This window comes from Corythoichthys intestinalis, chromosome 3 (assembly GCF_030265065.1).
Source record: "Corythoichthys intestinalis isolate RoL2023-P3 chromosome 3, ASM3026506v1, whole genome shotgun sequence".
Classification (NCBI taxonomy): domain Eukaryota; kingdom Metazoa; phylum Chordata; class Actinopteri; order Syngnathiformes; family Syngnathidae; genus Corythoichthys; species Corythoichthys intestinalis.
The window spans coordinates 54265506-54287451 of record NC_080397.1 but is presented as its reverse complement, the minus strand read 5'-3'; the positions used below and the strand labels follow the sequence as shown (position 1 = coordinate 54287451).

The 21946-nt window shown below is 37.5% G+C and overlaps 2 protein-coding genes across 2 annotated transcripts in view; both read right to left on the bottom strand.

The window, feature by feature from the left end:
• epg5 (ectopic P-granules autophagy protein 5 homolog (C. elegans)) overlaps positions 1–5922 on the bottom strand; it is a 62320-nt gene extending 56398 nt beyond the window's left edge. The window contains exons 1-2 of the mRNA XM_057831982.1: positions 5352–5922; positions 4630–5187 (exon numbers count right to left, since the gene is read on the bottom strand). Of these exons, the coding sequence (XP_057687965.1) occupies positions 4630–5187; positions 5352–5399 (606 nt within the window). The 5' untranslated portion in view covers positions 5400–5922. The remainder of the gene's footprint in view (positions 1–4629; positions 5188–5351) is intronic.
• A 2379-nt stretch (positions 5923–8301) lies between these two features.
• Positions 8302–21328, bottom strand: LOC130914038 (protein limb expression 1-like). The gene is made up of 6 exons (XM_057833094.1): positions 20149–21328; positions 19791–19996; positions 13567–13707; positions 13365–13460; positions 11602–11679; positions 8302–11522 (listed from the first exon to the last, which is right to left on the bottom strand). Exons 1-6 carry the CDS (start codon positions 20222–20224, stop codon positions 11052–11054), a joined length of 1068 nt encoding a protein of 355 aa, XP_057689077.1. The 5' UTR covers positions 20225–21328; the 3' UTR covers positions 8302–11051.
• Between the last annotated feature and the right edge of the window lie 618 nt (positions 21329–21946).

Sequence of the window (21946 nt, the reverse complement as noted above, 5' to 3'; positions counted from 1 at the left end):
TATCACCAATTACTTTGCCAAGTAACTAATTACTCTTACTTTCAGGTAATTGAGTTACTAACGCAATTACTTTTTGGGAGAAGTAATTTGTAACTATAATTAATTACTTTTTTTCAGTAAGATTAACAACAATGAACATAGCAAAGGTTACTATGTTCTTGGGTTTGTTTGTTTTAATGAAAAAAAAAAACATGAAAGGTATCACCAGTTACTTTGCCAAGTAACTTTTTTACTACTGTGTGTGTATTTCAGTAGTCAGTCACTACACTAGCCAAAGAGCTAAGAGGCATTTTAACAGTCGAAAATGTTCACATTTTAGGTATTTATTTCATTTTTTTAAAAGCAAAATAAAGGCAGTTTTAAAAAAACAAAAAAGCAAAACGCAAACCGAAACCGAACCGAAACCGTGATCCCAAAACCGAGGTTCAAACCGAACCGTGGGCTAACTAAACCGTTGCACCCCTAATTAGAACCAGATTCTGTGTATCAAATGCAACCTCTTAGCGCAGCACTACATTTGGCCATGGCATTGTTGTTTTCGTCACTGATGACGATGACGAAAATATTTCGTCAACGAGCAATTTTTTCATGACGAAAACGAGCTAAAAACATGTCTTGGGAGACTAAAACATAACGAGATGGATACCAGTTGTTGTCTTACCAGACGAGAATGAGACAAAAATTCGCCATAGTTTCCGTCTTAAGTTCATAATGTGTGATATTTTCTTATTGTATGTGTAGTTAGCACGCATTTAAGCAGTGTTTGGTCGTGCCACTCATGTGACCTGCTGCGTTTTTTTAAGATGACAAGGGATCTTGCCTTTGAGCAAAAACTGTGAAAACACACACATAAGGTCAATGTCATGAACTGCAAATGAACCGGATCTCAGTCCAATTGAAAATTTGTGGTGAAATTTAAAGAAAGTGATCCAACACAACGCTACAACATGCAGAACTAACCTAGCAACAGCAATCATAGAAAGTTGGAGCCACATTGATTAAGAGCACTGTTTGTCACTGATTGAGTCCATAGTTCAGACTGTTATAAAGGCCAGTGATCATGCAACAAAGTATTAGTTGTGTGTGCTTGATTAGATCATATTTTTATTTCCTCAAAATGGAAAGATTTCAATTTTTTCCCCCTCCAATTGAGTGATTCCATAATTTTTTCCCTTACGCTTGCCGCTTGGTCACAAAAAGTTTACGTTACTGACTAAGAGAGTTGTTTCTATTGATTAATTTTTTTCTGTCTCCTAAAGCCAGAAAGTTGCCAGTTGAAATGGCCTAACGTTTTCGTCATATCTATGTTTTTTTTTTTCAACCTTATACAATCAAACAACTGATTTAACATCCACTTGAACTGGTGATTCCATTATTTTTTGCCACGTGTTGTACAGACAAATAAGTTACAAAATTTAAACCAGACATGTCCAAAGTCTGGCCCGGGGGCCAAATGCGGCCCGTGGTCAAATTTCATCCGGCCCCCAGCCTCTGTTATAAAATCAATAACGTCTGACCCGCACACAGACTTAATAAATTGGTCAGCAGTAGTGCTACCAGCATACGAAGTAGCTTACACACTAAATGCTGCTCCTCATTTACCCACTAAAAAGCAGCAGCACTCTAAGCAACTTTACCCCGTGTGACCCTTTACTTCCAATTTTCTAAAATGGCAATAGGTGGAAAACACTCAGGTGATTTGAAGATCCGCTCTGAGACCCACAATTTGGCCATACATAATTGAAAAGCTTAAAATCTCAATTTTCTGGGGGAAGAAAAATTTTGAACAGAAGGGCATTTAAAAAAAAAACAGCAACAGCAAAACCCTATATGGATGTGAGAATACGCGAGAGCAGAATTAAAGACGCCATGACTTTAATGAGATATTATCGCGTACTTACCTTGTTTCAATCCAAAAACTCCTTGTAGCATGTATCACTGAGTGTCAGGACACAGCTGTGAATGGCCACAGCTGGATTTTTTTGGGGATTTTATGGGTGAAACATGGTAATATAACAAGGGTCGCGATGCAGAAATTGCCGACATCAAGGAGTGGTCGGGATGTTCTTTTTAATATATTTACTAGAGATGTCCTGATCGATCGGCATCCCGATCGATCGGGTCCGATCACGTCATTTTCAAAGTATCGGAACCGGCAAAAAAATATCGGCCATGCCTTTTTTTAAATATATATACTGTATATTTTTTAATGAAATCGTTTTCTAATTGTACTTAACGTTACAGACATAATATGTTACACTCATCCAGAGTCTTTAGTTTAGGCTTAAGGTAGGGTTATTAAATTTATCCCGATAACTGCGGTAATTAATTTTTTAAAAAACGTATCACGTTAAAATATTTAACAGAATTAATTCATGCGCTGCACGACCCACTCACGTATTGTCACACTCAATCTGTAATGGCGCCCTTTTACCTATATAGAGAGATAAAAGGCAGCATAGAGTAGAGTGAATTTTGGCAGCCCTTGGAGCCTTTTTTTAATTGGCTAAAGCCTTACAATCCCTCTCCCAACGATTAGAAATATCATGGGACGCAATGTGGGGAAGGAAGGTAGCAATACATCTTTTTCTTAACACCTTATATATTTCCCAATGCAGAGAAGATATATCAATTGGTAGCACTACCCACAGTCATGGTTCCACTTCCCATCATGCATTTGGCATGGCTGCAGTATAATTTACTGAAAGATGTAAACATCTGTCCAAAATAACATTTTCATTATATAGCCTGTTGTGTTTTTTCTCTCTGGCGACTTTCTGTGTTGAGAGAAGGTGTGTGTGTGTGTGTTATGTGTAAATAATGATATGAGTCATACACATGCACTCTGTCTCTTGCTCTCACTCTCCATTGACATTTAACTAATTAGTATTACTAGTAGTAGTAGTGGTATATTAACCCAGAAAAGATCATACTCACATTCCTGCATCATAACTTGGACTTAGAGAGAAATATTTAGAAAATGAGCAAGTCTCTAGAAATGTTGAGATGGAGCTTTAAAGTCAGTAAAGTGCCTGCAATATATATATATATATATATATATATATATATATATATATATATATATATATATATATATATATATATATATATATATATATATATATATATAGTCGAGTATATATATATATTTTAAATTTTTATTTAGAAGTGTTTTTACTTTTTTTATGAATAATAATTATTTTTGTTCTGTTTCTCAACTTGAGCTGTGGGTTTGTATTTATTTAAATTTCATTTAAAATATTTCCTTTATTTTTTGTTATTTTAACATATTTACTTTAACATTATATTTATTTTGATGTCCCAATTTGCAAATATGTTGTGATAAATAAAAAAATCCTGTTCAATGGAAAATGTTTTTTTCTTTTTTTACCAATACAACTCAAAATAACACTTTTTAGAGCTATAACTGCAATACCGTGATACTGTGAAACCTCAGGATTCTTGCTTAAGCTTATCATTAGAGATGTCCTAATCGATCGGGATGCCGATTGATCGGGTCCGATCACGTCATTTTCAAAGTATCGGAATCGGCAAAAAAATATCGGACATGCCTTTTTTTAATATATATATATTTTTTCATTAAATCGTTTCCTAAATGTATTTAACGTTACAGACATAATATGTTACACTCATCCAGACTCCAGAGTCTTTAGTTTAGGCTTAAGGTAGGGTTATCAAATTTATCGCGTCAAGGGTGGTAATTAATTTTTAAAAAAATTATCACGTTAAAATATTTAACGCAATTAACGCATGCGCTGTACGACCCACTCACGCATTGTCGCATTCAATCTATAATGGCGCCGTTTTACCTATATATAGAGCTAAAAGGCAGCGTTAAATGACTAGAGTGAAATTTAGCAGCCTTTGGAACCTCTTTTTAATTGGCTAAAGCCTTACAATCCCTCTCCCACTGATTAAAAATTTCGTGGGATGCAATGTGGGGAAGAAAGGTAGTAGTTGATCTTTTTCCTTAACACCCTATGTTATTTCCCAACGCAGAGAAGATATATCAATTGGTACCACTACGCACAGTCATGGTTGCACTTCCTCATCATGCATTTGGGCAGAACAGTTAAATGGCTACAGTTTCATTTACTGAAAGCTCAACAAATACACTAGATGGCAATATTTAGTCACAATATACAAAGTCACAAGTCTTTCTATCCGTGGATCCCTCTCACAGAAAGAATGTTAATAATGTAAATGCCATCTTGAGGATTTATTGTCATAATAAACAAATACAGTACTTATGTACTGTATGTTGAATGTATATATTTGTCCGAGTTGTATTCATTTTTTTGTTAATGCATTGCCAAAATGTATATGATCGGGAAAAATTATCGGGAATGATTGGAATTGAATCGGGAGCAAAAAAAAAAGCAATCGGATCGGGAAATATCGGGATCGGCAGATACTCAAACTAAAACGATCGGGATCGGATCGGGAGCAAAAAAACATGATCGGAACAACCCTACTTATCATAACTTCAAATTTAGTATCGACACATGCTTAGTCAGTAATATCAGTACTTCAAAGCAAGGCAGAGTGGAAAAAAATGAACAAAGTCAAATGAAGCAATGTTATGTTACATTCTGTATAAAACTATACCTGAACTTCTGCTGTGGTTCTTGGTAATTCAGGGTAGAGTTTGGTCTTGGATAGTTCAACCACAGACTCCAGCGGCTCCAAACTAGGTGAAGATTCCTGCTCGGCAATTGCTAAAACAGCAGGTCCTTTCACAGAATTCTTCACTGCCGCACTGTGAAGCTCAATCAAGGATCCTTCCTCCAGTGTTGGGACAGATGGATACAGAGAAGGTGCACTGGGGACACTTTTAATGTCTAAATGTGTCGAAACATGTGACGTGCCCATAATCTCAGACCCCGACACGCTCACGTCCAAATCAATTCCTTTCTTCTGTTGCACCGAGGCTTGTGATGTCTGTGGCAAATCTAGAACTGATTGTAAAGTCTCATTTGACGCAGGCTCGTGCGCCTCTGTGGGCAAATTTAGTGGCTCGGGTTTAGTCTCAGGCACAAGAGTGGGCTCACATTTTTCCTCCTGTGGTTCCTGGAGTGGGGCACATAGAGGGATGCTGGTGAAAGCATCATCACACACGGCTGAGGGGGCATTTCCCTTGTCTTCTGTTGTTTTTTGCTTCCTGACCTGCAGATAACAGATTTACAAGAATATGCAGTACTTAGAAAATAGCCAATGAGTCATAGCAAGTAAACAGCCTAAGTTCAAACTTATTTAGCCAATTTACAAAGGTTTGATTTATAAAAATCCTGATGAGTGACTGGGGAAACAAATGAAACTTGAAATGTCACCTTTCCAACAACTTTCGCTTTGGTCTTCTTAGGTCGTACTGCCTCCATGTTTCAGCCCGTGTCTCACATTGCAACTCTCCCGTTAAACACTTTGCCGACAGAAGTCATCTTTGTAGCAATATTTTGCCCACACAATCGACAAAAATACATCGGTGCGGTTTTTTCGTTGATAAGCAGCAAGTTGAAGGCTGTCTTGACAAGATAAACACCGACAGAGCTTGTAAAAATAACTATTTTGGGGGTTCGTGGACCACAACTAGGAAGTAAGGCGCGTCTACAACATAGTGTTAGGCCAGTAACAAAAAACAAAACAAAAGAGGTTCTCAGAAAAAAATATTTTTGACGTAGCGAAGGCTAAAATCTAATGCTAACGTGTACTGTCTTGTTTGCCCGGTCTACCTCAATTTTGTTTCCTCTACCAACATTTCGAGCTTCTTTGTTTTGTTCCTCGTGTCATAAAATGAAGAAAACACCTAATTCAAGCAAGTGACAAGCTGCACTGGCCTCATTTAGGTTCAGTTGTCACTGTTTTGTTTGTCCCAGGAACTGTGCTGTCACAATCTCAAATCACGTGGTAACTCCACCTTTCTACGGAAATTGAGAAAGGACAAACTTTGTCATACAAAAACAAAACATCTCTGCAACGTGGTTCATATTGATTCAATCCAAAGTGATAGGAAAAAGTGAATTAATTCCAAATGTGAACGTAATGGTACTACTGTACAGGTCTTAACGAACATTTTAAACAAGGGAACTCATTTCCATATGGCGGAAAACACAGACAAGACTGAAAAAGCAGTTTCTGCTCTTGCATCCCTCTTTAAAAGAAACTGTTATATTGTAAGCCAAAAGAACTGTTGCGTTTGATAGAACAATACGTCTATATAATGCCATAGCAGATTCATGGCGCATGAAGCCCCCGAACTATTTATAATTTATCCGTTTTACCCTGGAAACCCCCGTTTACAGACGTCGCGCAACCGCTTTGTTTCAACCCAGCCATAAAAAGAAGGTAATTAATTATATTTATTAGAGGTGCACAATAATTATCGTTCCGATAATAGGAATAATGACATCATCCCAATAAATCTGATAACAATATGTTATCGGCCCTATTAATAATATTTTTGGCACGGTGTCGGATTTGGATGTGTGAGTTTGTTTCCACTCCTGTTTTGCCAGTATTCAAAGTTTTGTTTTGTTCTAGAGGCCGTATTTTACCTTCACTGAGTTATAAACCTTACTATGACAATTAGCAAATATTTGCATTTTACAGTGTTATGTTTACAAGTTCTTGAGAGGCCTTTTGATTATTGGCCAGTTTGCTGTTCTACAGTATAATTGCCAGGTTAAGAAAGTTGTTTCATGGCCCAAGACGACAAAAGTCTCTGTTGAGAGAAATGTTGGAGGAAATGCTTTGTATTCATAAATGTGTCCTCAGTTGATGTGGAAATAATGCTCCTATTGCTTGTTATTATTGACATATTAACTTTTCGCCACAAGATGGCAGGATGGGACTTAAATGTCTAAAGTGCTACATTTATTACTTCTTCTTGTTTGACTTTGATTTGTGGGACTGCCTGTGAAGACAGCAATGAGAGAGGATGTATCCGCATGTCGATGGAAATTAAACACGCCAAGTTTTGGCTAAAAGACAACTTATTCTCCGTCAATTCTTCCTACGAATGCAACGTTGAGCTGCAACCACCTCAACAGTCTCATTTCCTGTTGCACCAAATGTTTTATCTGCTGACAAAGCACAATACCTGTTGGGTTTATGTTTGTTTTAGATCAGTGCTCATTGTTCAGGAGAACACATCGTCAATGATACTGACTGATTGATTGTGATTGACTCAAATTATATTTATTTGAAAAAAATAATATGGCCACTTTATTTGAAGTCAAAACTGTTCTTGTCTTTGTTTTGTTCATTATAATAATGTTCATGTCATCATGAAAATTCCGGTTCGGTCAAAGGCAAATCTATGCTGAATCAACCACTAGTATTTTTGACCTACAGGTGTTCAAAAACTAAGGCGAATATACATTGAAAAAATATATATATTATCGGTTATCGTATCGGTATCAGCCTTAAGAAGCAGGACGTTATCGATATCGGTTTGAAAAAATGGATATCGTGCACACCTAATATTTATTATTCAAAATGTCTATCGTATTTAGCTTAGAATCATAAATTGATGCCTCATATTTCGTTTAAAAAAAAAAAAAAAGATTAAAAAAATTATTTACTCACATATTTTAAACTTCTAATCAAATTATGTCACAATGAAAAAAATTGCGTCTGTAAAAATGTCCCGGATATCTACCTCATAACTATCGCATAATTGTATTTTTTTTTTTGTCACTGTAAATATATGAAAAAAAAAAATCTCGACCACTCCTTGATGTCTGCGATTTCTGCATCGTGACCTTTGTTATATTACCATGTTTCACCCATAAAATACCTCCAAAATCCAGCTGTGGCCATTCACAGTTGTGTCTTGACACTCGGTGATACATGCTACATGGAGTTTTTGGATCGAAACAAGGTAAGTACGTGATATTTTTTTGTTAAAGTCATGGCGTCTGTAATTCTGCTCTCGCGTGCTCTCATCTCCAGATAGGGTTTTGCTGTTTAAAAAACTTTTTTTTTTTAAATGCCCTCCTGTTCAAAATTTTTCTTCCCCCAGAAAATTGAGATTTTAAATTTTCCAATGATGTATCACACATGCATATCGGACAATTTTGAAAGTTGGCTAAATTGGTGGTCTCAGAGTGGAACTTCAAGTCACCTGAGTGTTTTCCGCCATATGCAAATAATCTTTTCAGTTACTCCAGATGGTGAATTGTGTTAACTGTAAAACCTAATAATCTAAATAATTATAAAATGTAAAATCCCTGAATGTCCCTCTGTGCAATTACTATACGAAATCCATGTTAGAACCCTGTTCGTAATTTCGAACCCTAATCCAAATTTCAATTTTAATATGAAACCCAATCCATATTTTGAAACCCCATCCGCCTACCTAGTAATGACTTTAATTTTCAGAATTTAAATAATGATCCAAAATTTAACATTTTCTAAGTAGCCTACGTTTACCAATATATTGTTTCTATTTATCCAAAAAGTCAAATGAAAATTCAAACACAAATGTAAACAATTACATTATAAAAAGTGACTGACAGACTAAATGTATTTACAAATTCAAATGTATTTCCCTTTTCAATGCATAAACATGAAACCACAAATACATACTTATCTCTTCATACAAATTTGACTTAACCTCATATTTTTACAGACCAGGGTAAATGGTTATTATGTTATTTATAATAAAAATAACATTCAAACATATAGTGAACACTAGGTCTGTCACACAACACATTTAAAGGTTGCTTTTGGACAGAAGTGGGTAGAGTAGCAAAAATTTTGACTCAAGAGTAGCGTTACTTCAAAATAATATTACTTAAAAAAAATAAAAATAAAATATGTACAGAAGTAAAAAACTATTTGGTGAAAAGAATGCTTAAGTAATGACTAACATTGTGAGTAACTGCTTAAGATGTTTGAATTTTTTTTAACAATGGTATCTCAGCACAAAGTTGAACTGTTATTATTATACTATACCATAACATATTACATAACCACATTAAGCCAAAGAATTACAAAAAACCTCAACAACAAAAAAAACATTGCAGTCCGGTGAGAGGAATAAAATCTATAGAAATAAAGCATTATTCGTCCAAAGAGCAAGAGTGCCCACTAGTGGATAAAACCTATTTCCTATTATGAAACCAATAGGCGCATATATCCGGTTTTCCGTGATCAATCGATGCTGTATAAAAACAGAGCGAGACACTAAAAAACGTGCTTTCGAGTCATGTTGACGGCTTTGTCAAATACTTAATTTTTTACAGTGCTTGAAAGACGCCACATGATTGAATAGGTTAGAACAGCAAGCTTGAGTCTGATTGGTACAATAAAGTCATGTAATTGTCGCGACGTCTCATTGGTGAAACTGGTGGAGCTACTGTTGGCATCTCTGGCACAAAAAAAAGAAGTAAAATCTAATATGTAGAAGAAAAAAATGTAACGGCTAGTGTAGCCCAAAGTAGCGGAGTAAGACTAGTGTTTTTTTCTTCACAAATCTACTTAAGTAGAAAGTATGGCTTGGTAAAACTACTCTTAGAAGTAAATTTTTCTCAAAAGTTTACTCAAGTAAATGTAACGCGTTACTACCCACCTCTGCTTTTGGGACTAGTCAGTTAAACAAGTACGCAACAGTTGGTATACAAAGTAATGTCAGATTGCATTAAATTACATAAGCTTGGAAATAACTGCTCTTGTATTATGTGATATCCAAATGGTATACAATTGAAAAAATCCATTATGACATAACTGTCACTACACAGACTGCAGGGGCGTTACGAGGGGGGGGCAGGGGTGGGGGGGCACTGCCAAAGTATCGGAATCGGCAAAAAAATATCGGCCATGCCTTTTTTTAATATATATATATGTATATATATATTTTAATTAAATCGTTTTCCAATTGTATTTAACGTTACAGACATAACATGTTACACTTATTCAGAGTCTTTAGTTTAGGCTTTAGGTAGGGTTATCACATTTATCCAAATAACGGCAGTAATTAATTTCTTTAAAAATGTATGACGTTAAAATATTTAACGCAGTTAATGCATGCGCTGCACGACCCACTCACGCATTGTCGCGCTCCATCTGTACTGGCGCCATTTAGCCTATAGAGAGAGCTAAAAGGCAGCGTAAAATGAGTAGAGTGAATTTTGGCAGCCTTTGGAGCCTTATTTTAATTGGCTAAAGCCTTACAAGCCCTCCCTCATGGGAAGCAAGGTAGCAATTGATCTTTTTCTTAACACCTTATGTTTTATCCCATCACAGAGAAGATATATGTATTGGTAGCACTACGCACAGTCATGGTTCCACTTCCCATCATGCATTTGGGCATGCCCTTCAGTATCATTTACTGAAAGCTCAACAAATACACAAGGTGGCAATATTTAGTCACAATATACAAAGTCACAAGTCTTTCTATCCGTGGATCCCTCTCACAGAAAGAATGTTAATAATGTAAATGCCATCTTGAGGATTTATTGTCATAATAAACAAATACAGTACTTATGTACTGTATGTTGAATGTATATATTCGTCCGAGTTTTATTCATTTTTTTCTTAATGCATTGCCAAAATGTATATGATCGGGAAAAATTATCGGGAATGATTGGAATTGAATCGGGAGCAAAAAAAAAAAAAGCAATCGGATCGGGAAATATCGGGATCGGCAGATACTCAAACTAAAACGATCGGGATCGGATCGGGAGCAAAAAAATTGGAACAACCCTAATTCTAAGGGGGTCAAATTGAGCTCAAAGGGGCTGCGGAACAAAGAATAACTATAATAATAATAATAAAACAGAGGAACCTCAGTAGGTTACCTAAAAAAAAACATTGTCTCAACTTTTATTTGTTTAGAACAAAACACAACAACGGTTATCTCAAGGAGAAAACAAAACATGTTTTAAGGTGCAATAACCCTACGCTGGATTTCGACCTACTTGAGCATTGTAGCTTTTTATACCCCCCAGGTAAGACTAATGCCCACCCACACCTGGCATCCTGGTAACACCACCGACAGACTATATTGTATGTGTTGGCAACCCTGGTGTTCATGTATCCTGAAAAACATTCTGCTTTTCTGAGTAAATGATTGTGCAAAATGAACAAGTTGAGACACAATCTGAAGGAAACAGCCTGCCACAATTTCCACAAGCTGCTGGATTAATGTGTTCATGGAGGGATGGTGATGAACTGCATGATGATGTTACTGGCATTTCTTTATCCCGGGTGCAAATCATATGCAAAGGTAGTTGTTCTCTGTTGTCAGGTGCCTGGCTTTGAAAATCAGGTGTGTGGTGAATATATGCTTGACTGAGAGCCAATGTAAGGATGCTTGTCTTCTCTTTGTAGAAGCGCAGTTCAATTCCTCTACGGCGGGCTAACAGCAGCTCCCTTTGCGCCACTTGCAGCTCCTCCCCGAGATGACCCGGTGATCTCTGCTCCCGGTCGAGCCAGTCCAGAGCCATGCTGCTGCGCATGTACTCGTCAAGCCCACGCTTGGTGTAATAGGTAATCACGCTCTGAATGAAAAGAAAAGGGGTTTACAGTAGAGGTATTGTTTTTCAAGGAATAAAAGTGGGTATACTGTGCATACAGTACCTGACGAGAACATTGCCTTTCTCTTAGAACTTTTAGTGTTCCATTCCAGTGTAACAATTGAAAAACTGTCATCATCTCCTGTAGTTGTGTGACACAAGTTAATCATGCAGGTACGTTACAGTGTTACAGAAACAACACACTCTCTACTCTGAAACATGGCTGAGGCTCTGTTAAGGGTGTCAACAATAATCGATGCGGCGATGCATCCCGATGCGGGGCAGGGACGATTCGATTCGATGCGGGCAACACGCTGAATAGATTCAGCGCATTTTAAAATACAGTGCCTTGCAAAAGTATTCGGCCCCCTTGAATCTTGCAACCTTTCGCCACATTTCAGGCTTCAAACATAAAGATATGAAATTTAATTTTTTTTGTCAAGAATCAACAACAAGTGGGACACAATCGTGAAGTGGAACAACATTTATTGGATAATTTAAACTTTTTTAACAAATAAAAAACTGAAAAGTGGGGTGTGCAATATTATTCGGCCCCTTTACTTTCAGTGCAGCAAACTCACTCCAGAAGTTCAGTGAGGATCTCTGAATGATCCAATGTTGTCCTAAATGACCGATGATGATAAATAGAATCCACCTGTGTGTAATCAAGTCTCCGTATAAATGCACCTGTTCTGTGATAGTCTCAGGGTTCTGTTTAAAGTGCAGAGAGCATTATGAAAACCAAGGAACACACCAGGCAGGTCCGAGATACTGTTGTGGAGAGGTTTAAAGCCGGATTTGGATACAAAAAGATTTCCCAAGCTTTAAACATCTCAAGGAGCACTGTGCAAGCCATCATATTGAAATGGAAGGAGCATCAGACCACTGCAAATCTACCAAGACCCGGCCGTCCTTCCAAACTTTCTTCTCAAACAAGGAGAAAACTGATCAGAGATGCAGCCAAGAGGCCCATGATCACTCTGGATGAACTGCAGAGATCTACAGCTGAGGTGAGAGAGTCTGTCCATAGGACAACAATGAGGTATGAGGTGCTTTTCAGCATGCGCATCTTTCGTGGCAAGCCAGACCCACTTAGAGTGTTTGGTTCCAAAAAGCTCAATCTTGGTCTCATCTGACCAAAGCACACGGTCCCAGTTGAAGCCTGGGACCGTGTGCTTTTCGCATGGTGAAAAGCACCTCATACCCACTGTGAAGTATGGGTGTGGGTCAGTGATGCTGTGGGACTGTTTCGCTTCCAAAGGCCCTGGGAACCTTGTTAGGGTGCATGGGATCATGAATGCTTTGAAATACCAGGACATTTTAAATCAAAATCTGTTGCCCTCTGCCCGAAAGCTGAAGATGGGTCGTCATTGGGTCTTTCAGCAAGACAATGACCCTAAACATATGGCCAAATCTACACAAAAATGGTTCACCAGACACAAAATCAAGCTCCTCCCATGGCCATCTCAGTCCCAGACCTTGTTTTGTTGGCAAAAGGGGGTTGTACAAAGTATTAACACCAGGGGTGCTAATAATTGTGACACATGTTATTTGATGTCAAATAATTATTTCTTTATGTGGGATTTTTTCCCCCACTGAATAAATGCACTTGTATTGAAGGTTGGATTTTTCTCTTTTTACATTAAGGTCCCATATTATTTGATTAAAAAAAAATATTAGAAGTAAAAAAACACATCTTAACCAGGGGTGCCAATAATTATGGAGGGCACTGTATATTTGGCATCAAAGGTTTATAAACATTCATATCATAACCAGCATGGTCCTTGGCGATTTAATTATTACTGTATAGTCAGAGTGATATTTTACCTGGAACTCCAGCATGGTCCTTCCCATGTAAGAATGCAGAAGCAGACTGTATGTTCCTATATGTGTACTCGAATCATGTGCATCTTCAAGAGAAACCTAGCCAGAGACAAAATCAATGAAATACTGTGGATTAAATCTACTACTTGTCCTTCTTTTGGCCCGTTGCATGAAAATTGGTCATATTGGACGGGTTAAAGCTCACATCACTGTCTAAGGTAGCCTGATGCAGACTCTGAGAGATGAACTGAGGGCAGATACGTCGACAAGGCAGCTCGTTGACAAGTGAATTCATCAGAGCCACTCGGGCTGCATCTCGACGGGCCTCTGCCTGAGTGTTACACAGCTGGGAATGAGAGGGTCGGGGGGAATCAAAGTTATAATTTTGGACTTACTAAGTATTTCTATCTAACGCTTCACTCCAGATTATCAAGGGATAATAGTTCAAATCAAAGAAGAGGCAGTCAGAGTTTCACAGCTAGTCAGTCACATGGTGTTGAAGTCACAATGCACTTCTGGGAGGAACCACGAGTTCCTGTTAAAAAATATTAATTGCAAGCCACCTTGCAAATGGCTTAAAATCAGGGGCGTAGGTTTGGTCTCAACATTGGTAGGGATGCTTTTACAGCATAACCTGCATTTACACTTTTTTTGCTGGGGACGAGACATCAATAAGACCAAACACATTGGGTACATTTCTCAAAAATAGCTGTTTACTACATAAAAATGAAAAAAGTTTAAATCATTTTCATAGGCTCAAGTCATTTTTCAAAATGCTTGCTTCATATAAAGGAAATTTACAGTGCAAATTCAATTACAAAGCAAATATACTTTTAAAAAAATGATGTAGAAAATAAATACATTTTAATTAATGAATAAATGCACAAAAAATGCACAGTTGAATTGAAGTTGACTGCAAAAAACATACAGGAAGACACCTCTCTAAGTAGCTTTCTACTCGAGTTTTACAGGTCAGCAAGTTCACACAGTTTAATGTTATGCTAACTCTGATAATGGTCGAACTTTCAGTAGCAAAATTAGTGGCGTGTTCCCCACTGCCACAACAATGACATCGTTTTACTTTACTTACAGTGGCTGCTGCTGGCCGAAAAAAAAATGAAAAAATCTAATATCCCTCCTCTTCAAAGGGGGCGGACAAGGTGGAAGATTGACATGTATTTCTATAGGGATTCTGTGAATGTGGGGGTTCTGGTCATCAGCCAATCAAACGTGCGTTTGAGAGGAAAAAATGGACCGGCACATTCAGCAAGTGAAAAGGGGTAAATGTAAGTCTGAACATAATGATGTAATGCACTTAATAACGGTCGGGTCAATTCTATCCTAACAACACAAGGGAAGACAATCTAAATTACCTTTATAGCTGAAGTCATTGTATAATGCAAATAAGGTTGCTTAAAAGTTGGTGGTGACAATTTGAGCATCCTGATAAGTTGGTAGTGTTATGTCCCTACCATCCCTATGCAAACCTATGCTATTGCTTAAAATGAATCCTCCTTATTGCAAGGCACCAAATGTTTTGTTTCATTGAACTAAGTTACAGTGATTAAAAGAAACAAATGATAATAAATCTGACATTGTTGTTGCTTAACTTCATTTATCTGCTTATCGTTAGCTACAAATGTACGTTGCCATACATGTCAAATGTGGTAGTGATCTCTCGTTTAAAAAAAAAAAAAATATTGGTGTGTTCAATGTATTTATTCAGATTCAGCATTGTTAAGGCTACATAAAAGATGTTTTTTCCCCAATCCCCCCCAAAGTCTAGTTAAAAAAACAATTTACCTGTATGTTTTAATAGATGGTTTTTAAGCACTGCAAATGTAATAATCTTTATATTAATTTTTTAATTGAAACAAATGCGCGATGGCCTGAAGGCAGAAAGCTTGAAGCGCAAAGTAGCTTAAAAGGTTCCAAATCATGTTGTGGTAAATAAGAAAACTTACAATATACATTATGTAGGCTGACATTTCAATGTTACCAAAAAAAAAAAATTAAAATCACAGCTCATGTTTTTATTTTTAACGGCTAAATGCATTGAACAACACCTTTACAATTAGACATGTGCCGATCACCGGTTTCAAGGTATACAGTGGTATGAAACGGTTTCAAAACCACAAAAAATTTCCATCATGCCGTCCCTGAGGTATTAGCTATTTTCTATGTCCCAAAACTGCAGGGAGAAATCCTTCGCTTGCAGCTGCAAGGCTCAACCCTTTCCGCACCGGTTGTTGCTCAGTGTCAGTGAGTCAGCTGTGCTACACGATGGGTGGAGAAGGTAAAACTCCTGAACTCCCCTCCTCCATCGAAGAAAACAAATTAGTTAGTATGGGAATACTTCGGCTACAGAAAATTTACAGACGGCCGCGGCTTAGAGGAGAAGGGCCAACTGCCATGAAAAACATGTTTGCGGCAGGTGGCTGCCGAGGAGGCAATACCTCCAATATGATTTCACATTTATACAAAATTAAAGGTTAGTAAACATTGAAGTGAACGTTTTCTACTAGCTATGACAGTTAACTCCAGCGTGTTTAGTGTGTCTAGCGGTGGTAAAACGTGTTTTTCTCTCTGGCAACTGTCTGTGTTGAGAAAGAGAGTGTGTATAAATGTAAACATGCTACGAGTGATACATAAGTGCTTTTTATGGAAAATAATTCAATTATTTTTGTTCTGATGGTAATAATGCTGAGCTGTGGCTGTGGGCTTTGGCTCACCGAAAGGACTGCATTTATTTAATTTTTATTTAGAATATATAAATATACTAGTGTGTGTATATATATATATATATATGTATGTATATATATATATATATATATATATATATATATATATATATATACACCATAATGTTCGGACTATAAGGCGCACCTGACTATAAGCCGCCACCCACCAAATTTGGCACGAAAACTGCATTTTTACATAGATAAGCCGCACTGGACTATAAGCCGCAGCTGTCCTCAGTGTATTATGGGATATTTGCACCATAAGATATTAACCGGTAACACTTTTTGACAGCGGCATCACAGGTCGTAAGACCAAATGAACCACCATGAAGCTTGGAACCAATTGGCTGCAAAGCTTTATTGCTTCAAGACGCTTCATATGGCCATCACTGCTCCCTTGGGGTAGACAGTCAACCTCTGCTGCCAACACTGTTGTTGTCCAACATGCCTCCTAGCATGCATTGCAGCGCTATAGATGTAAATAACAATCAAAATTCATGTTCTGTGGTAATTATTTTTTCAGTTACTGTTCCGCTTGTTTCATTAACTGCTAGTAATAGAATTTGGTAACACTTTATTTGACAGTGGTGCCATAAGACTCATTTGACAATCATAATTATGGCATGACACTGTCATGAGCATTAATGAATGCTTATAACAGACGTCATTTAGTGTTATCTGGCAAATTATTTCACTTTTGAATGGATGTAAAAGATCCAAGCTGCACATAAATGGGGTTAGTGACATAATTTGCTGGATGACACTTCATGACACAAGCATTCATTAATGCCCATGATAGTGTCATGTCATAATTATGACAGTCTTATGACGCCGCTGTCAAATAAAGTGTTACCTATTAACCCAAATAAATCAACAAATAAGCCGCACTGGACTATAAGCCGCATGATTTACAATGAAGGAAAAAAGTAGCAGCTTATAGTCCGAAAATTACGGTATGTATATATATATATATATATATATATATTTATACATATATATATACACACACACACACACACACACACACAGTGGGGCAAATAAGTATTTAGTCAACCACCAATTGTGCAAGTTCTCCTACTTGAATAGATTAGAGAGGCCTGTAATTGTCAATATGGGTAAACCTCAACCATGAGACACAGAATGTGGAAAAAAACAGAAAATCACATTGTTTGATTTTCAAAGAATTTATGTCCAAATTAGAGTGGAAAATAAGTATTTGGTCACCTACAAAGAAGCAATATTTCTGGCTGTCAAAGAGGTCTAACGAGGCTCCACTCGTTACCTGTATTAATGGCACCTGTTTTAACTCCTTATAGGAATAAAAGACACCTGACAACCTCAGTCAGTTACACTCCAAACTCTACTACTGTATGTCCAAGACCAAAGAGCTGTCGAAGGACACCCACGACAAAATTGTAGACCTGCACCAGGCTGGGAAGACTGAATCTGCAATAGGTAAAACGCTTGGTGTTAGAAAACGGAAGACATACAAGACCACGGATAATGTCCCTCGATCTGGGGCTCCATACAAGATCTCACCCTGTGGTGTCAAAATGGCAACAAGAACTGTGAGCAAAAATCCCAGAACCACACGGGGGGACCTAGTGAATGACCTACAGAGAGCTGGGACAAAGGCTACTATCAGTAACACAATGCGCTGCCAGGGACTCAAATCCTGGATGATCCAGAAGAGGACTGTGAGAATTTGTTATGGTCAGATGAAACCAAAATAGAACTTTTTGGTAGAAACACAGGTTCTCGTGTTTGGAGGAGAAAGAATACTGAATTGCATCCGAAAAACACCATACCCACTGTGACGTATGGGGGTGGAAACATCATGCTTTGGGGCTGTTTTTCTGCAAAGGGACCAGGACGACTGATCTGTGTAAAGGAAAGAATGAATGGGGCCATGTATCAAGAGATTTTGAGTGGAAAATCTCCTTCCATCAGCAAGCGCATTGAAGATGAGACTTGGCTGGGTCTTTCAGCATGACAATGATCCCAAACACACAGCCAGGGCAACAAAGGAGTGGCTTCGAAAGAAGCATTTCAAGGTCCTGGAGTGGCCTAGCCAGTCTCCAGATCTCAACCCCATAGAAAATTTGTGGAGGGAGTTGAAAGTCCGTGTTGCCCAACGTCAGCCCCAAAACATCACTGCTCTAGAGGAGATCTGCATGGAGGAATGGGCCAAAATACCAGCAACAGTGTGAGAAAAGCTTGTGAAGAGTTACAGAAAACGTTTGGCCTCCGTCATTGCCAACAAAGGGTACATAACAATGTATTGAGATGAACTCTTGGTATTGGTCAAATACTTATTTTCCACCATGATTTGCAAATAAATTCTTTAAAAATCAAACAATGTGATTTTCTGTTTTTTTTTTTTTTTTCCACATTCTGTCTCTCATGGTTGAGTTTGACCCATGTTGACCGTTACAGGCCTCTCTAACATTTTCAAGTGGGAGAACTTGCACAATTAATGCTTGACTAAATACTTATTTGCCCCACTGTGTGTATATATATATATATATATATATATATATATATATTAGGGCTGTCAAACGATTACATTTTTTAATCGAGTTAATTACAGCTTAAAAATTAATTAATTGCAATTCAAACCATCTATAAAATATGCCATATTTTTCTGTAAATTATTGTTGGAATGGAAAGATAAGGCACAAGATGGATGTATACATTCAACATATGGTACATAAGGACTGTATTTGTTTATTATAACAATAAATCAACAAGATGGCATTACCATTATTAACATTCTGTTAAAGCGATCCATGGATAGAAAGACTTGTAGTTCTTAAAAGATAAATGTTAGTACAAGTTAAAGAAATTTTATATTAAAACCCCTCTTCATGTTTTCGTTTTAATAAAATTTGTAAAATTTTCAATCAAAAAATAAACTAGTAGCCCGCCATTGTTGATGTCAATAATTACTTACACAATGATCATGGGTGGTGAATCCTATAAAATCAGTCGCACCCAAGCGCCAGCAGAGGGCGGCAAAACGCCATAGACACAACAAGTGAGCGTTTCACTGTACTGTCATTTAAATCTGTCTGAGCGGCCCATCTGCGTCAATTGCGTCAAATATTTTAACGTGATTAATTTAAAATAATCGACAGCCCTAATATATTATATATATATATTTTTTGTTAAAAATTTATTTTAACTTGACGTTATACTTATGTTCCAATTTGCTAATATGTTTTGAAAAATAAAAATCCTGTTCAATGGAAAAACCTTTTTGTTTTTACCCGAATATATCAAAGTAACACATTTCAGAGCTGTAATTGCAAAACCGTGAAACTGATATTTTGGCTTCAGGTTATCATACCGTCAAAATATCATACGGCATATGCCTATTTACAATATTTATGTTTTTGTAATTATCTTTAGCTATTTAATACATTAATGACTCCATGTATTCAATTGGTTATCTCCACATTCTAGGGCCCACGCATGTTTTGTGTGTTCATCGAGTAAACATTGCACCGGTAATAATTGAAAGCCTTGTGCAAAAACTATCCATGTCTTTCTCAGCACTCAGTCTCAGCAACTTAATCATTATATTTTAAATTCAAATGCAGCTGGTCTATTTCAAGATCACAATGTCGTTCAAATATAGCCTGAGTATACAGTATCTATAGTAAATAAACAAGTGCCGTTGACACACCTTATAGTTCCCAAAGCAACTTCCTCCTGGCAGCGTGACATAACAGACAAACGGCGGACCTGTGGAGGCGGCAGACTCATACAGAAGCAGCATTTCCATCTGGACCGCTTTATCCCTAATAGAACCATTCGATCCAGTGGAGGAGCCATCCATGTGACCCAATTGCTTCTGCTCCCAAAAGTCATGGAGCATGGCCACAACATTGACTGTAAAAACATAATGAGGACACCATGTATACAAGATAAGAACCAAGCTAGAAGCTTGAATATATTCACAAATAAATAATGTGGATATAAAATTTAAATACCACCAAGTACGTTCATGATAAAGTAGAAATATAAATTGAAAGTATACTCACAGTCTTTAGGGCTGAGGTCAATGTCACTCTGGGACAAGTAGGACATGATTGTGTCCTCATTTTCCACTGTAGTCATCCTAATTTAAAAATTCTTAAAAGTACACAGTCCACTTGTCTCATTCACCTGTTCCAGGCTTCACTGCCATCTCAATTCCGGAATGAACACAACAGGGAAATAACTCAAAATCTAATGTATCATACCCCTTACTCTCTCCCCACCTACAAAATCTCATTTCAACTTCTCCCCCTCTTCTGCCTCTGGGTCCACCCAGTCTCAGTATGTTTTTTTGTTTGAAGCAGACCACCTTTGTCACTCTTGCTGCCAATTAGCTTAGAGGGCCCCTCACTCTCTTATACGCAGAGGTGCAGCCCAGGAATGCTGAGACCCTCCCTTCAAGCTGTGCATCTGGCTAATCCCTGACCAGTCAGTTTTAAAGCTGAATATAGTTATAAAATTGAACACTTTCCTACTCAAGACCTTCCTGGTATCAGCTCGATGTATAGCGGTGTTTAAACTTTCAACATGCTGGACTATAACGCTGGTAAATTAGTTTGCATAATGTGTGGGAATGGGGTGCCAAAAAACTTGACCCACAAGTTTTTGAGCCACTGAGCTCGGGGTCTGAGCTCCATTCATCCTCTTGGAAATGAATAGCCTTTGTTCAACTTGGAATTCACTTGCTTTCTGAGTACCTCCAACAAAAATGGACCAAATTCTGAGAATCACTCTTTCCACTGTGAGATCAACTTGATCTGCTTTGTGTAAATGTGCAAAGAATTGATTGAAATCAGAGACAATTTGCTTCAATTTAACAGCGCTCATTTATTTTCCATTCTTATTCCCAATGTATTTTTACGAAGCCCCTGAAGGGACATCGACAGAAATAAAACAAATTTAAACCATCTTATGCGCACCAGATAGTATATAACCAATCTGGTAAACATTAGCATTATATTCCATTTAAGCTAGCGGACTTTTGCTATGCAAGTTAGCCAGTTGATCTTTTATTGTATTTAGATCCTCATTTATTTATTCTTAATATTTGGTGCGCACCAGAAACAATCTGGTAAACATTACCATTATATTGCATTTAAGCTAGCGGACTTTTGCTATGCAAGTTAGCCAATTGTTCTTTTATTGTACTTACAGTTGTGGTCAAAAGTTTACATACACTTGTGAAGAACATAATGTCATGGCTCTCTTGAGTTTCCAGTTATTTCTACAACTCTGATTTTTCTCTGATAGAGTGATTGGAACAGATACTTCTTTGTCACAAAAAACATTCATGAAGTTTGGTTCTTTTATGACTTTATTATGGGTTAACAGAAAAAGTGATCAAATCTGCTGGGTCAAAAATATACATACAGCAACACGAATTAGCAATTTCTTGTGAGTGATTATTGACCTGAACAATCATTGACTTGAACAAGTCAGGAAAATCACTTGGAGCCATTTCAAAGCAGCTGCAGGTCCCAAGAGCAATAGTGCAAACAATTGTAAGTATAAAGTTCATGGCACTGTTTTGGCACTGCCACGATCAGGAAGAAAACGCAAGCTATCACCTGCTGCTGAGAGAAAATTGGCCAGGAGGGTGAAGATTCAACCGAGAATCACCAAAAAGCAGATCTGCCAAGAATTAGAAGCTGCTGGAACACAGGTGTCAGTGTCCACAGTCAAGCGTGTTTTGCATCTCCATGGACTGAGAGGCTGCCGTGCAAGAAGGAAGCCCTTGCTCCAAAAGCGGCACCTTAAGGCTCGACTGAAGTTTGCTGCTGATCACATGGACAAAGATAAGAC